The 17,500-nt window shown below is 46.7% G+C and overlaps 1 protein-coding gene across 2 annotated transcripts in view; it reads right to left on the bottom strand.

Annotated features, from left to right (window-relative positions):
* rap1gds1 (RAP1, GTP-GDP dissociation stimulator 1) overlaps positions 1-17,500 on the bottom strand; it is an 80,583-nt gene that overhangs the window by 31,429 nt on the left and 31,654 nt on the right. The window contains exons 5-7 of one of the 2 annotated variants that reach the window (XM_076288450.1): positions 12,551-12,697; positions 6,872-7,000; positions 3,125-3,250 (exon numbers count right to left, since the gene is read on the bottom strand). In XM_076288450.1, coding sequence (XP_076144565.1) covers positions 3,125-3,250; positions 6,872-7,000; positions 12,551-12,697 — 402 coding nt within the window. The remainder of the gene's footprint in view (positions 1-3,124; positions 3,251-6,871; positions 7,001-12,550; positions 12,698-17,500) is intronic. The other variant, XM_076288451.1, reaches the window with a different exon arrangement.

Below are 17,500 nucleotides of genomic sequence, written 5' to 3'. Positions count from 1 at the left end.
AGAAGTGTCCACTTCATTCGCCCTTTCCGTGATTCACAGCTACGTGAATGTATGTATTAGGCTACTACTGATATGCAAAACTATTAACTTTTCGCCAAGAGGTGGCAGCTTGATACTGTAAGGTGTAAGCCATTGGTTCCAAAGGAGATTTTATTTGGGTCGCCAGCATAGCCTAGTGACAATTTGTGTTGTGTAATAGGCCTAGCATAGGGCATACCTTATATAGCTTATAGTTTGTTAACAGTCACGGTTTTGTCATAACTCCCTCTATGAATTTTTGCATTTAGAATAGCTCTAAAACCGGGGGGCGAACACGTCGCAGGGGGAGGGGCGCCAGTGCGTGGATATCTCAATTGCAAAATTAAACGATATTTCTATCGGGCGCCTACCATGGACTAGGCTGGGTGAAAATCAAAAGATTGCGTCAAAAGATTGAGCTTAACCATGGACCTCATGGTTGCAAAATGCAAGGTAATCAGCATATTATTTGCACAAACAATAACGGACAGTAGCTCTTCAACTTTGCCCGTTAAAATGTGTATGAACAGTCTCGCAACGCATTTCATGAAGGCCCTTTTGGACATGTCAGTTATTTGCACCACTGGGTAAAACGGCATTTTGTTTTAGACTACTGGTATTTAATTTGTGCATTGACAATAAAGCTGAATATCATTTGAACTAGATGACTAAACTTATGCATATGTAGAAGAAGAAACATTCACAAAAATCCATGACATGACCTCTCTTCTTGATAGCTGTTGAAAACTGCATGGAACTGACAGGGATTGTTTTGTTTAATAATAAATAAATACATTATGCTGCTACCTTCTGCTTTTCCCAAATACAATGTAGCCTACAGGTGTACCTTTCATCAGTCCAGTTGCAATGGATGGACTGTGATGAACTGCCCTACTTGTGATTGTTTAGAGATTTTAAAGGTTTTATAACAATGTTACAGATTTTTTGGCCCAGAAACAAATCTATTCACCTTTGCAGCGACAGTAGGCTACTTTGTGTGCGGAATGTGTGCAAACACACATTCCAAACAAGCATACACAAAAGTTTCAAGAGTGGGGGATGGAGTAGAAGATGGAGACAGATTCATTAATATGATTTATTTTCGCGGAATGGATGTGCAGGACTGAGCGGCGGTCATATTTTGTACCGCTATGCGGTACATCTAGTTTTTTAAACGATTAATCTAGCGATTATTTTTTCGATGCATCGATTAATCTAACAATTCATTTTTTCAGTCCGATTTGATTTTGATTCGATTATCGATTATCTCCCAATTAATTCACTAATAGCAACTTATACATGTTTATTTACATATATGAATGAAAAAACATGAATTCTTTAACATTGTAATATATGTTTATTGCTCTTAAGATTCCAAAATAAAAGACTATACGAGTGCAAAGTAATGCATTCTTAGTCAGAGGTAGCATTCAATAAAGTTCAGTAGTGTATGTCTAATTGAGTGCCTGTCATTTTAAGACGTTAGTATGGGAATCCTTGCAATTAACATTAACACAGTTAAAAGGCTGCTGATGTGTGGATGCAATTCATAACATAGTTAGTTCAAAAAACGGTTCGTACTTCTCCTTTGGACAAGCACTTTTGAGTCTTGGAAAACACTTTTCCATTTACATCAGGATTTTGCAATTCAGAGTCAATAAAATGAGCCTGAGTAACGAATACAAGCAGCTGCAAGTAAGCATGCTAAACTTGACATCCAAACAGTATTCTAACGTTAGCTTTGAAATACTGCTTGATTGTATATTGTAACTTAACTTAGTTTAGTCTCCTCAATGTACTATGTTGTGATAAGACCTTTGCAGAGTTTACCTTAACTTTAATGCTGTAGTTTTGAACAAATTTGCGCAGCATGGTCACGATGCTAAGTGGATTTAATAGCAATTTAGCCCACTGTGTTCTATGCAGTGCTTCTATGTGGCAACAACAATCCTTCAACAATCGTGAATATTTTGTTAAATGCAGAGAAGGAGCAGCGGGCTCGTTACGAGAGAGAGCAGGCGGGGCGAGGAAAGGCTGTGTGAGTAAAAAGTGCAGCTCAATGAAATTATCTTATCTTTAATTTAAATAGTAGGACTACAACATAGAACATCAATGTGTGGTGGCCGGTTTTGATTTTGTGGTGCCCAGCCACAGATTAGTCAACGTATGGAAAACACTGAAGGTGTAAAATTAAAAATATTTAGCAGCACATGTTATGCTTGACGAATCGACGCTCATATTTTGCGTCAACGTATTTTTTGCGTCAATGTCATCGATTACGTCGCCGCGTTGTCCCAGCCCTACATTTCAACTAGTGTAACATTACATTTTTTCAATGTGACGTTGTTTAATAATCTTCTAGTAAGAAGTGGAAACATAATAATAAACTAGGCCTACGGACCAGTGATCATCTGAGCATAATCTTAAAACAATAGTGCATTTTTATCTTTTTTTTTTATATAAATTGACACTCTGACACACCTTATGTGCAATTTTGGGAACTCTATGATGAATAGAACTGAAATAGATGACGATCGTAAACTCATGAAAACGCACAATCTGGACATTTTATCTGGACATTTTATCATAACTCGGCATTCCCAACAATGTGATGATCTGAATATCCACAATCCAGCATTCCCAACAATGTGATGATGTGGATTATCCACAAGTGCACATTCCCAACAATGTGATGGATAATCCACAGGTGCACATTCCCAACAATGTGATGAATAATCCACAGGTGCACATTCCCAACAATGTGATGGATAATCCAAAGGTGCACATTCTTGCAAAGGTGGTTTATTCTTTCCATGAATTAGTAAAATGCATAAAATCCATAAAGCGCGCACACACACACACACACACACACACACTTGTTACTGTTACCCCCAGCTCTGGTGGCCGGCTGGTTCCTACAAGTGTCTAGTTTGGCGCCCCCTTCTGGCTGCTCTCTTTTCATGACCTCTAATTACAGGTGAGCCACACCTGTCTGAGGACTATCTGCTCTATCTGTGGACTGTGGGATCGTTTCTGTCGGGGGCACACAATCACAAACACACAAACAATCACAAACACACAAACAAACACAAACACACAAACTCACCGTTCTCAGCCAGAGGAGCGAGCACCTCAAAGATCATCTCCTTCCTCTCGTGTTCCATCTGCTTCCTGAAGAGCTGCACCAGCTCCAGTGCAATAGGTGTGGACGCAAACTGCTCCTTACTCGACTCTAAACACACACATTACAGCAGGGTTAGGGGGGTGTGTCGGCGTGTGTGTGTTTGTGTGTGTGTTTTGTAAACAACAAAAATGTTGCACAATGCTGTAACTCAAAGTCGATGACTGTAGAGAAAAATATGTATTTTTCACCAATTTCATTGTGTTGAAATACCTATTCGTTTAGCTCAGTGTAATTTTTAGAAAACAGCCACAGTAGCAGATTCTTGTGTAAAAGTTTTTTTCTTCGATTCTATGACAGTCTAGCCTACATTTGCTTCCAGGGCTAGTCTAGCAACTCTCCGTTGGCTTGTGAGCTCGAAAAATTAAACTTCTATCAGGCCAATCAAATCGTGTATAGAGTCGTTAGGCGGGCTTAACATAATGATTGATGGCAGAGTTGCAACGGTTTGGCTTGAATTCCCTGCTACTTGAAAACAAAGAAGATGGATGTTGCTGTTGGCCAACAGTGTGACACAAGTTAAGCTTGTTTTAAGATGGCAAAAGTTTGAACTAGCCAACTAGCGCCGCTGGTGGGAAAACGTATTGGACTCAGCGCTGTCCTATTGCGTGCAGAGGGGAAATTGAAAGACAACCGATTATCCTGCCCCTCGGACTGAGCACTGCGAACGGTGAGTGCCCAGACCCTACATTTTAATGTGGGTCTGGCTCGTCAGGCTAATGACAGTCACTTAGCCTCGTGAGACCATCCTGATCTCGCGAGCTTCAGATTCCCATTCGCAGATCAGTCTGGCATCTCTCCGATAGAGAACATTTGGAGCAGTTTGCCAAACGAACGGCCAATCAGCGTTGGTTTTGAGGCGGGTTTAGGTGTGGCACAACAAGAAGCTACTGTTCAATCTTAGCAACATGGCAACGTCCATGGATGAGCATAGCTATCGCTGAAGTTTTATCCAAATATTCGAGTATTCCTGGGGAAGCTAGGAAGCTAGGAGTCTCTGCAATGTAGCTGGGAGGAATGAAGGACACAGACATCCTCCACGGCCAATTCCAGTAAGTGTTGGCCCTGAATCTTAGTTACTTAACGAGAAGGAATATGCTTTCTTCAGAAGTGTAGTCTACCATGAAAACTGGAATCCATGCATTTCCACAGAATTATTTTTGGAATCTAATCCCTATGTCATACCTGTTCATTCATACTCGTCACTCGACTTATCGTGACTAAATTCAAGATGGCAGCGAACAGTAAACCTCCTCAAGGTACTATCTGTATAAATCGTCTTGTAAATAAACTACCAGTGCTTTTTCAAAGTTTTCAATGTCTTGTTGTAAATGTCAAGGCCCTCGGAAGTCTACCAATGAAGTATAGAGCTACTTTGAGCCTCGTAAATGGTGTAAAACAGTGATTTATTTGCATGGCTAGGCCGATGCCCGAGGCACCCCCATCGAAAAACTGTTGGTAGCATCAGCTAACTAGCGCCAGCTTTCTGAGTGCAGGGGACAAGCCGAGATGAGCTATGAGACATACGTTCACACTCGGTATCATGTTTCAACTAGGGCTGGGATAAACGATTATTTTTTAAACGATTAATCTAGCGATTATTTTTTCGATGCATCGATTAATCTAACGATTCATTTTTTCAGTCCGATTCGATTTTGATTCGTTTCGATTATCGATTATTTCCCCATTAATTGACTAATAGCAACTTATACATGTTGATTTACACTTTAACATTGCAATATATGTTTATTGCTCTTAAGATTCCAAAATAAAAGACTATACAAGTGCAAAGTAATGCATTAGTCAGAGGTAGCATTCAATAAAGTTCAGTAGTGTATAGGTCTAATTAAGTGCCTGTCACTTTAAGAGTTCGTGAGGGAATCCTTGCAATTAACATTAACACAGTTAAAAGGCTGCGGATGTGTGGATGCAATTCATAACATAGTTAGTTCAAATAACGGTTCGTACTTCTCCTTGGGACATTTACATCGGGATTTTGCAAACATTCAGAGTCAATAAAATGAGCCCTGCATGAGTAACGAAATACAAGCAGCTGTATGCTAAACTTGACATCCAAACAGTATTCTAACGTTAGCTTTGAGATACTGCTTGATTGCATAACTTAACTTAGTTTAGTCTCCTCAATGTACTATGTTGTGATAAGACATTAGCAGAGTTTACTTTAACTTTAATGCAGCAGTTTTGAACAAATTTGCGCAGCATGGTCACGGTGCTAAGCGGATTTAATAGCAATTTAGCCCGCTGTGTTCTATGCAGTGCTTCTATGTGGCAACAACAATCCTTCAACAATCGTGAATATTTTGTTAAATGCACATGCAGAGGAGCAGCGGGCTCGTTACGAGAGAGAGCGGGCGGGGCGAGGAAAGGCTGCGTGAGTAAAAAGTGCAGCTCAATGAAATTATTTTATCTTATCTTATCTATTTAAATAGTACAACATAGAACATCAATGTGTGGTGGGTGGTTTCGATTTCGTGGCGCCCAGCCACAGATTAGTCAACGTATGGGAAACACTGAAGGTGTAAAATTAAAAATATTTAGCAGCACACGTTATGCTTGACGAATCGACGCGCAAAATATGCGCGTCGATTCGTCAAGCATAACGTGTGCTGCTAAATATTTTTTTTATTTTTTGCGTCGACGTCATCGATTACGTCGACGCGTTGTCCCAGTCCTAGTTTCAACACACTTTAGGTCAATATCACACTCACACACAATTCTCCTTTAAGATTGCAGATGATACAATTGTTGTCGGCCTTATTACCAATAACAATAAGTGAAATGGGCGCATTGTAGAGAGTGCTGTAAGCAGGGCTCCATACTAATGGTTGCCCGGTTGCCCTTGGCCAGATTTGGTTGGCTTTGGCACCCAAAACCTCATGCCTGGCTGCCAAGCTGGCAACCACTTTGAAAAGTTAACTTTGAGCCCTGGCTTTAAGTGTCCAGAGTTTTGAGTCATCTGATCGGCTCCTCTGATCGGCCTTCAGAGTGCTCCGGTCAAAGTATTTTGAGTGAGTATCGGCTGATAATGATCGACGGCCGATTGATTGGAGCATCCCTATCACAAACCAAATCATTCGGCCAATTGATTGGAGCATCCCGATCACAAACCAAATCATTCTTGTGATGGCCAATTAATTGGAGCATCCCTATCACAAACCAAATCATTCGGCTGATTGATTGGAGCATCCCCATCACAAACCAAATCATTCTTGTGACGACCGATTGATTGGAGCATCCCTATCACAAACCAAATCATTCTTATGACGGCCGATTGATTGGAGCATCCCTATCACAAACCAAATCATTCGGCCGATTGATTGGAGCATCCCTATCACAAACCAAATCATTTGGCCGATTGATTGGAGCATCACTATCACAAACCAAATCATTCGGCCGATTGATTGGAGCATCGCTATCACAAACCAAATCATTCGGCCGATGGATTGGAGCATCCCTATCACAAACCAAATCATTCTTGTGCTTGGGAGTCTTTGGGATGTGCACAAACTGGTTTTACGTGGATTGCAACTGTGTTGACTAAGCAAGCCAAATGCAAAAAAGACGAGCAAAGTACTGCTCCATTTCTACAATAATAGGTAGTGTAGTAGTGTATCCACTGTGTGTGTGTGTGTGTGTGTGGGAGAGACTCACCGAGCTCTGCTAGGTTTCCAAAGGCGATGAGGCACATCTCTGTGAGGGGGGTGTTGTCGGTGTGTTGCCCCAGGAGCTTGACCAGAGTGGGGATGACCCCCATATTAATCAGCTGAGCCTGGAGAGAGTCTGGGGGGGGAATGGAGAAAGTGAGGATGAGAGAGGGAGAAAGAGGGAGAGAGAGGGAGGGAGAGAGATGGGGGTTGGGAAAAGAGAGGGAGAAGGGGAGAGAGAGGGAGAAAGAGGGAGGTGGGGAGAGAGAGAGGGAGAAAGAGGGGGGTGGGGAGAGAGAGGGGGGGGAAAGAGGGAGGTGGGGAGAGAGAGGGAGAAAGAGGGAGGTGGGGAGAGAGAGAGGGAGAAAGAGGGGGGTGGGGAAGGAGAGAGGGAGAAAGAGGGAGGTGGAGAGAGAGAGGGAGAAAGAGGGAGGTGGGGAGAGAGAGGGAGAAAGAGGGAGGTGGGGAGAGAGAGAGGGAGAGAGAGGGAGGTGGGGAGAGAGAGGGAGAGAGAGGGAGGTGGGGAGAGAGAGAGGGAGAGAGAGAGGGAGAAAGAGGGAGGTGGGGAGAGAGAGGGAGAAAGAGGGAGGTGGGGAGAGAGAGGGAGAAAGAGGGAGGTGGGGAGAGAGAGGGAGAAAGAGGGGGGTGGGGAGAGAGAGGGAGAGAGAGAGGGAGAGAGAGGGGGGTGGGGAGAGAGAGGGAGAGAGAGAGGGAGAGAGAGAGGGGGGTGGGGAGAGAGGGAGAGAGAGAGGGAGAGAGAGGGAGGTGGAGAGAGAGAGGGAGAAAGGGAAAAGAAGAGTGCTGGTCATTGTTCCGTTCTAACTACTTGTGTTTGTGGAACGTGGTCAATTGGCCAACCTGCCCCAGTAAAGGCTGAATGGACTCCATATTAACACCTGACGCACACATCACAACACACCTGTCACTCACTCACATCACAACACACCTGTCACTCACTTACATCACAACACACCTGTCACTCACTCACATCACAACACACCTGTCACTCACTCACATCACAACACACCTGTCACTCACTCGCATCACAACACACCTGTCACATCACACCCCACCTGTCACTCACTCACATCACAACACACCTGTCACTCACTCACATCACAACACACCTGTCACTCACTTACATCACAACACACCTGTCACTCACTCACATCACAACACACCTGTCACTCACTCGCATCACAACACACCTGTCACATCACACCCCACCTGTCACTCACTCACATCACAACACACCTGTCACATCACACCCCACCTGTCACTCACTCACATCACAACACACCTGTCACATTACACCCCACCGGTCACTCACTCACATCACAACACACCTGTCCCACTCGCATCACAACATACCTGTCAATCACTCTCACATCACAACACACCTGTCACATCACAACACACCTGTCACATCACAACACACCTGTCACTCACTCTCTCCTCACAATTCAAACCTGACAGCGTACTACACAACATACCTGACACACTCACATCACAATACACCTCTCAATCACTCACATCACAACACACCTGTCCCACTCACATTACAGGAGGAGGAGGATGAAGAGGAGGAGAAGGATGAAGGGGAGGAGGAGGAGGATGAAGAGGAGGAGGAGGAGAAGGATGAATGGGAGGAGGAGGAGGATGAAGAGGAGGAAGAGGAGGATGAAAAGGAGGAGGAGGAGGATGAAAAGGAGGAGGAGGAGGAGGATGAAGAGGAGGAGGAGGATGAAGAGGAGGAGGAGGAGGATGAAAAGGAGGAGGAGGAGGATGAAGAGGAGGAGGAGGAGGATGAAGATGAGGAAGAGGAGGAGGATGAAGGGTGTAAGGAAGGCGGGAGGAACAGGATTAGGCCAATAGGACGAGGCCTTCAACCAGAATAGTGGAGGTTACGCAGAACCAGACGCAGAACCAGATGTACAGTGTTAGTGTGGAGAACCAGACGTATAGTGTGGAGAACCAGACGTATAGTGTTAGTGTGGAGAACCAGACGTATAGTGTTAGTGTGGAGAACCAGACGTATAGCGTGGAGAACCAGACGTATAGTGTTAGTGTGGAGAACCAGACGTATAGTGTGGAGAACAAGACGTATAGTGTGGAGAACCAGACGTATAGTGTGGAGAACCAGACATATAGTGTTATTGTGGAGAACCAGACGTATAGCGTGGAGAACCAGACGTATAGTGTGGAGAACCAGACGTACAGTGTGTAGAACAAGACGTACAGTGTTAGTGTGGGGAACTGATGGAATAGGTGTGGGGAACTGATGGAATAGGTGTGGGGAACTGATGGAATAGGTGTGGGGAACTGATGGCCGTGTGGAGAATTTGATGCAGCACCACTGAGCTTCCTCTCCTTTAGATCTCCGAGCAGACCAGATAACGGCGCCCCCGGTGGCTCCCCCACAGCACTACAGCTCCAGCAGCATTACTCCAGTGCCAATACATTACCATCAGGCAGAGCCCTGGCAGCCCCTTCCTAACACTAATACATTATCATCAGGCAGAGCCCTGGGCAGCCCCTTCCTAACACTAATACATTATCATCAGGCAGAGCCCTGGGCAGCCCCTTCCTAACACTAATACATTACCATCAGGCAGAGCACTGGGCAGCCCCTCCCTAACACTAATACATTACCATCAGGCAGAGCACTGGGCAGCCCCTTCCTAACACTAATACATTATCATCAGGCAGAGCCCTGGGCAGCCCCTTCTTAACGCAATAATGCTGTGGACCCCAGTCTAGATCCAGATCCAACCACTGCCCAGTGCTTGCTTCCTGAGGTGGTGTCTGTGTGAGTGAGTGAGAGAGAGAGGTAGTGCATGTGTGTGAGGTGTGTGTGTGTGTGTGTGTGTGAGTGAGAGAGAGAGGTAGTGCATGAGTGTGAGGTGTGTGTGTGTGAGTGAGAGAGAGAGGTAGTGCATGTGTGTGAGGTGTGTGTGTGTGTGTGTGAGTGAGAGAGAGAGGTAGTGCATGTGTGTGAGGTGTGTGTGTGTGTCCATCTGGGGTGAGGACAAGGAGATGTGGTTGAAGTAGTGTGTGTGTGTGTGTGTGTGTGTGTGTGTGTGTGTTTGAGTGAGAGGTGGTGTGTGTGTGCGTGTATTTGTGTGTTTGAGTGAGAGGTGGTATGTGTGTGTGTGTGTGTTTGTGTTTGAGTGAGAGGTGGTATGTGTGTGCGTGTGTTTGAGTGAGAGGTGGTATGTGTGTGTGTTTGTGTTTGAGTGAGAGGTGGTATGTGTGTGTGTGTGTGTGTGTGTGTGCGTGTGTTTGTGTGTTTGAGTGAGAGGTGGTATGTGTGTGTGTGTGTGTGTGTTTGTGTTTGAGTGAGAGGTGGTATGTGTGTGCGTGTGTTTGAGTGAGAGGTGGTATGTGTGTGTGTGTGTGTGTGTGTGTGTTTGTGTTTGAGTGAGAGGTGGTATGTGTGTGTGTGTGTTTGAGTGAGAGGTGGTATGTGTGTGTGTGTGTGTGTGTGTGTGTGTTTGAGTGAGAGGTGGTATGTGTGTGTGTGTGTGTGTGTGTGTGTGTTTGAGTGAGAGGTGGTATGTGTGTGCGTGTGTTTGTGTTTGAGTGAGAGGTGGTATGTGTGTGTGTGTTTGAGTGAGAGGGGGTATGTGTGCGTGTGTGTTTGTGTTTGAGTTAGAGGTGGTATGTGTGTGTTTGAGTGAGAGGTGGTATGTGTGTGTGTGTGTTTGTGTTTGAGTGAGAGGTGGTATGTGTGTGTGTGTGTGTTTGAGTGAGAGGTGGTATGTGTGTGTGTGTGTGTTTGAGTGAGAGGTGGTACTGTATGTGTGCGTGTGTTTGTGTTTGAGTGAGAGGTGGTATGTGTGCGTGTGTGTTTTTGAGTGTGAGGTGGTATTTGTGCGTGAGAGATGGAAGATCAAGAAGGAAGACAATGATCTCTATTACACCATATACACACACACACACTACACTACACTACACTACACACACCAGATTGACTAGTGGTCACCTCACACACCAACAATCAGTTTTGATCAGAAGCAGAGTGTCCGAAACACATCACACCTGACCAGAGAGACAGAGAGAGAGACAGAGAAAAACAAAGAGAGAGAGAGAGAGAGAGAGAGAGAGAGATGGAGATGGAAGCAATCCTTGGGGAAGGTGAAAGAAAGAAGAGGTTGTAAGCCCATGGGACCAGGAGGGGACCAAATCAGCAGAACATTAACTGGACACTGAGCCCTGAGGACCAGAACTCAGAGCCCTGAGGACCAGAACTCTGAGCCCTGAGGACCAGAACTCTGAGCCCTGAGGACCAGAACTCTGAGCCCTGAGGACCAGAACACTGACCCCTGAGGACCAGAAATGTGAGGACTAGAGCACTGAGCCCTGAGGACCAGAACTCTGAGCCCTGAGGACCAGAAATTTGAGGACTAGAACACTGAGCCTAGCCTAGAAATCTAGACGCACATTACATTTGCTGCCAGGGCTAGTCTAGCAACTCTCCGTTGGCTTGTGAGCTCCAGAAATCGAAACTCAATCAGGCCAATGAAATCGTGTATAGAGTCGTTAGGTGGGTTTAACATAATGATTGATGGCAGAGTTGCAACGGTTTGGCTTGAATTCCCTGCTACTTGAAAACAAATAAGATGGATGTTGCTGTTGGCGAACAGTGTGACACGAGTTAAGCTTTTATTAAGTTGGCAAACGTTTGAACTAGCCAACTAGCTCTGCTGGTGGGAAACGCATGGGACTCAATAGTGCTGCCGCTGTCCTATGGCGTGCAGAGGGAATTTGAAAGACAACCGATTATCCCACCCCTCGGACTGAGCACTGCGAACGGTGAGTGCCCAGACCCTACATTTTAATGTGGGTCTGGCTCGTCAGGCTACACTGAGTCCTGAGGACCAGAACTTTGAAGACCAGAACATTAACTGGACTCTGAGACCTGAGGATCAGAACATTAACTGGACTCTGAGACCTGAGGATCAGAACATTAACTGGACTCTGAGACCTGAGGATCAGAACATTAACTGGACTCTGAGACCTGAGGACTAGTACATTAACTGGACTCTGAGACCTGAGGACCAGAACATTAACTGGACTCTGAGACCTGAGGACTAGAACATTAACTGGACTCTGAGACCTGAGGACTAGAACATTAACTGGACTCTGAGACCTGAGGACCAGAACACTGACTACGACCATCAGGGGGGATCTAGAGCCACCAGTGACATAAGGGAACATGGGGACACACCGCAAACACAGCTGCAGAACCTCACAGAAGAATCGGCAGCTGAAGAACCTAGAACTGGGGTGGTGGTGGTGTGTGTGTGTGTGTGTGTGTGTGTGGGGAGTGGGGGGGTTCTAATTTCCAACAGCTGTGCAGAAAGAGAGACCATTACCACAGACATGAAATTAGATCACACCAATTAATGATAGACCCAGACAAAGAGAGGAAAGGGGGAGAGAAAGAGAGAGAAAGAGAGAGTGCCAGAAAGACAGAAAGATAGATGTGCCTATTAGCAGAACCCCAAGTGTCATTTTATCATTTCAGATTGGGGGGGGGGGGGGGGTTAAAATCATTGTAACAGAGCGAGTGGTGGGGGGGTGTTAGTGATAGGGTGATCATAACCCTTATTGCTATAGTTCATCAGTAGTTCAGAGCGAGAGAGACGTAAACGGGGGTCGGGGGTCAGGGGTCAGTTATTACCATTCTCATTGCTATAGTTCATCAGCATGCCACACAACACAGTCAGGAGTTTCCCGGTGGGGGGGTCAGTGCTGGGGGCCAGTCTCACTATGAGCTCATAGGCCCTCTCAGCGCCCCCCTCTGCCTCCACCGCACTCCGACCCTCCTCTGCAAAACAACAACAACAACAACAACAAACAAACAAACAACAACACAGCAGGCGTGAGCAGAGGGCATGCGCACATGGCAATAAGGGGAAGAGAGGAGAGAAAGGGGGATGGAGAGGGATGAAGAGGAGAGAGAGAAAAAAAGAGGATGAGGGATGAAGAGAGGGGGAGAGAGGGAGAGAGGAGAGATGGAGAGGGATGAAGAGAGGGGGAAAGGAGAGATGGAGAGAGGGATGGGGAGAGGGGGAAAGGAGAGAGGGAGAGAGGGGAAAAGGAGAGATGGAGAGAGGGGGGAAGGAGAGATGGAGAGAGGGGGAAAGGAGAGATGGAGAGAGGGGGGAAGGAGAGTGAGAGATAGAGAGAGGGGGAACGGAGATGGAGAGAGGGATAGAGAGAGGGGGAAAGGAGAGAGGGATAGAGAAAGGGGGAACGGAGAGAGGTAGACACAGAAGTGCTATCAAATGACAAATCAACCTAGAAATCATAGAGGGGAAAAACATCAGGGTCAAAATAACCCAACAATAAAGCACAGGATAAAACACTAGCAACAGGCTGAAAACACATAATAATAATAATAATAATAATAATAATAATAATAATAATAATAATAACATTAATAATAACAATAATAATAACAATAATAATTATAACAATAATGATAATAATTATAACAATAATGATAATAATTATAACAATAATGATAATAATAACAACAATAATGATAGTTCAGAAATAATAGCATGTTATAGCCATGTAATGACAACATCCTTTAGCATCTCACATAGTCATCAGAGACATGCTGAACACACACACACACACACACACATCCCAGAGCCAAAAACGACAAGCACCAAAAAGAAAGAAAGAAACAAACTGTCTCTCATGAAGATGTCTAGTCACCACCCGTGCACACACACACGCACACCCCCCACCCCACACACACACACTTAGCTGCACTCAACACATACAGGCACTCATCAACAAGGCAGAAACACCACAGCCAGCTCCACACTCACTCACACACACACACACCCACACACAACCCCACAGAGACTCATTAGAGAGCTTCCCTAACAGACTCACTAAAAAGACAGCTGCGCGCACACACACACACACACACACACACACACACACACACACAGCAGCTGACGTGTTTCAAGCCTGTAGCGGTTTCTCCCCACAGGGGAGCATGTGCAGACACCACTTCACTCTTAGGAGTGAGTGTGTGTGTGTGTGTGACTCATGAGACAGCATCTGAGAGAGAACATTTGACTGTCACACATGGTTTGCATGTGTTCTGTGTGTGAGAGAAAAGTGAGAGTGGAGTGTGTGTGAGTGAGAGAGAGTGTGTGTGTGAGAGAGAGAGTGTGTGTCTTATCAGAAACCACAGAGGACTCTATCTGTGATAGTTAAGCAAACACACTGGAGACTCAGCCCCAGCACCAGCTGAGACCGCTGACGTTTGTGTAAGGCCCCGTTTAACGTTTGTGTAAGGCCCCGTTTAACGTTTGTGTAAGGCCCTGTTCAGACCCCATACGTTTGTGTAAGGCCCCGTTCAGACCCCATACGTTTGTCTAAGGCCCCTTTCAGACCCCATACGTTTGTCTAAGGCCCCTTTCAGACCCCATACGTTTGTGTAAGGCCCCGTTCAGACCCCATACGTTTGTGTAAGGCCCCTTTCAGACCCCATACGTTTGTGTAAGGCCCCGTTCAGACCCCATACGTTTGTGTAAGGCCCCTTTCAGACCCCATACGTTTGTGTAAGGCCCCATTTAACGTTTGTGTAAGGCCCCTTTCAGACCCCGTACGTTTGTGTAAGGCCCCATTTAACGTTTGTGTAAGGCCCCATTTAACGTTTGTGTAAGGCCCCTTTCAGACCCCATACGTTTGTGTAAGGGCCCATTTAACGTTTGTGTAAGGACCCATTTAGACAAACGTTTGTGTAAGGCCCCATTTAGACAAACGTTTGTGTAAGGCCCCATTTAGACAAACGTTTGTGTAAGGCCCCATTTAGACAAACGTTTGTGTAAGGCCCCTTTCAGACCGCAGACGTTTGAGTAAGGCCCCATTTAGACAAACGTTTGTGTAAGGCCCCATTTAGACAAACGTTTGTGTAAGCCCCCTTTCAGACCCCATACGTTTGAGTAAGGCCCCATTTAGACAAACGTTTGTGTAAGGCCCCATTTAACGTTTGTGTAAGGCCCCATTCAGACCCCATACGTTTGTGTAAGGCCCCATTCAGACCCCATACGTTTGTGTAAGGCCCCATTTAGACAAACGTTTGTGTAAGGCCCATTTGACGTTTGTGTAAGGCCCCGTTCAGACCCCATACGTTTGTGTAAGGCCCCATTTAACGTTTGTGTAAGGCCACATTTAGACCGCAGACGTGGTAGCTGCGTGTCCATTTTCATTTCGGTGGCCCCATTAGAGGTCAGAGGTTAGAGGTCAGAGGTTAAAAACTCTCCCAAACCTCACAGCACTTGGTGATTAAACACTTTCCCAAACCCTCACACTGACTGACTCACTAGCTACAGGAGGTCTGAACCAGCCTCAGTCTCCTCTGGGGTGTAGGGAGGTGTAGTTTAAGTTTGAGTGTGGGGTGTAGGGAGGTGTAGTTTAAGTTTGAGTGTGGGGTGTAGGGAGGTGTAGTTTAAGTAAATTGGGTTTAGGGAGGTGTAGTTTAAGTAAATAGGGTTTAGGGAGGTGTAGTTTAAGTTTAAGTGTGGGGTGTAGGAAGGTGTAGTTTAAAGTTTGAGTGTGGGGTGTAGGGAGGTGTAGTTTAAGTAAATGGGGTGTAGGGAGGTGTAGTTTAAGTTTTAGTGTGGGGTGTAGGGAGGTGTAGTTTAAGTAAATGGGGTGTAGGGAGTTGTAGTTTAAGTAAATGGGGTTTAAGGAGGTGTAGTTTAACTGGGGTTTGTCTAGAACTACGCACACATGTAGCAGACAGCGCTGGCCCGGTTGATACGCCCCGGTGGCCCATGTCAGTGTGGTAAGCTGAGTGGTGAGAGGTGCTGTCCACTCCCACAGGCCTGCTGAGCGGTGCCAGTGTGGGTGTGGGTGGAGGTTTGGTGGTGCGAGTGTGGGTGGAGGTTTGGTGGTGCCAGTGTGGTGCAGTGTGGGTGGAGGTCTGGTGGTGCCAGTGTGGGTGGAGGTCTGGTAGTGCCAGTGTGGGTGGAGGTTTGGTGGTGCCAGTGTGGGTGGAGGTCTGGTGGTGCCAGTGTGGGTGGAGGTCTGATGGTGCCAGTGTGGTGCAGTGTGGGTGGAGGTCTGGTGGTGCCAGTGTGGGTGGAGGTCTGGTGGTGCCTGGTGGTGCCAGTGTGGGTGGAGGTCTGGTGGTGCCAGTGTGGGTGTGGGTGGAGGTTTGGTGGTGCCAGTGTGGGTGGAGATCTGATGGTGTCAGTGTGGGTGGAGGTCTGGTGGTCTGGTGGTGCCAGTGTGGTGCGGAGGTTTGGTGGTGCCAGTGTGGGTGTGGGTGGAGGTCTGGTGGTGCCAGTGTGGGTGGAGGTCTGGTGGTGCCAGTGTGGTGCAGTGTGGGTGGAGGTCTGATGGTGCCGGTGTGGGTGGAGGTTTGGTGGTGCCAGTGTGGGTGGAGGTCTGGTGGTGCCAGTGTGGGTGGAGGTCTGATGGTGCCAGTGTGGTGCAGTGTGGGTGGAGGTCTGATGGTGCCAGTGTGGGTGTGGGTGGAGGTCTGGTGGTGCCAGTGTGGGTGGAGGTCTGATGGTGCCAGTGTGGTGCAGTGTGGGTGGAGGTCTGATGGTGCCAGTGTGGGTGTGGGTGGAGGTTTGGTGGTGCCAGTGTGGGTGGAGGTCTGATGGTGTCAGTGTGGGTGGAGGTTTGGTGGTGTCAGTGTGGCCTCACTTTAAGATTAAAGTCTTACGGTCAGTTGAGGGATCCGTGGAGGTGTGTGTGGCATGGCCACGTGTGTGCGTGTGTGTGTGTGTGTGTGTGTGTGTGTGTGCGTGTGTGTGTGTGTGTGTGTGTGTGTGTGTGTGTGTGTGTGCGTGCACTTATGTTAGAACTCCATTTCCTGGTCCTACTGATATCACTGGATTAGAATGCAGGTCAAGTTCTTCCTGGTGTCAAAGGTCATCTGAACAGGAAGGTGTTGGGAGTGGACATGGAAAAACCCAACATGCCACTTCCTGTTTTGGACCACAACTGAACTACAGCCGAGACCTAGAGCCGTCCCGGAACTCCACGTTAAAGTTGGCTGTTATTTAGCAAAACATGTTAAAGTTCTGGAACTCCACGTTAAAGTTCCGGAACTCCACGTTAAAGTTGGCTGTTATTTAGCAGACACTTTTATCCAAAGCAACACAGACTTGGGGGGTTGAAACCGGGTGGACGGAATGTCAGACAGTGGCAGTTCCGCTGCTCCAGCACACGTGTCCTAAACGTTAGGAGACCGTCGGGCAGCGTGACTCACTGATGACGATGATGATGCTGATGATGTCATAACACGGGGGATTATGGGTGCGCTGTGGTCTGAGTCGTGCAGTGGCATTGTGTGAAGACCAGCATGCGGCGGTGAGAGCGGATAATGGAGGACCAATGAGGAGGAGGAGATGGTGATGATGTCACAGGGAGGAGGATGATGCTGATGATGAAGAGGAGGAGGATGATGCTTATGATGAAGAGGAGGAGGAGGACAAGGATGATGGTGTAGACTGTGAGGAGGATGCTGATGATGAAGAGGAGGAGGATGATGCTTATGATGAAGAGGAGGAGGAGGACAAGGATGATGGTGTAGACTGTGAGGAGGATGCTGATGATGAAGAGGAGGAGGAGGACGAGGATGATGGTG

The sequence above is a fragment of the Alosa pseudoharengus genome, unplaced genomic scaffold (genome assembly GCF_046254945.1).
Source record: "Alosa pseudoharengus isolate Yale_2024_CS ecotype anadromous, Long Island Sound unplaced genomic scaffold, YU_APseudo_1.1 YU_APseudo_1.1_scf_17, whole genome shotgun sequence".
Taxonomy (NCBI): domain Eukaryota; kingdom Metazoa; phylum Chordata; class Actinopteri; order Clupeiformes; family Clupeidae; genus Alosa; species Alosa pseudoharengus.
The sequence above is the reverse complement of the archived record's forward strand: the minus strand, read 5'-3'. Positions and strand labels throughout refer to the sequence as shown.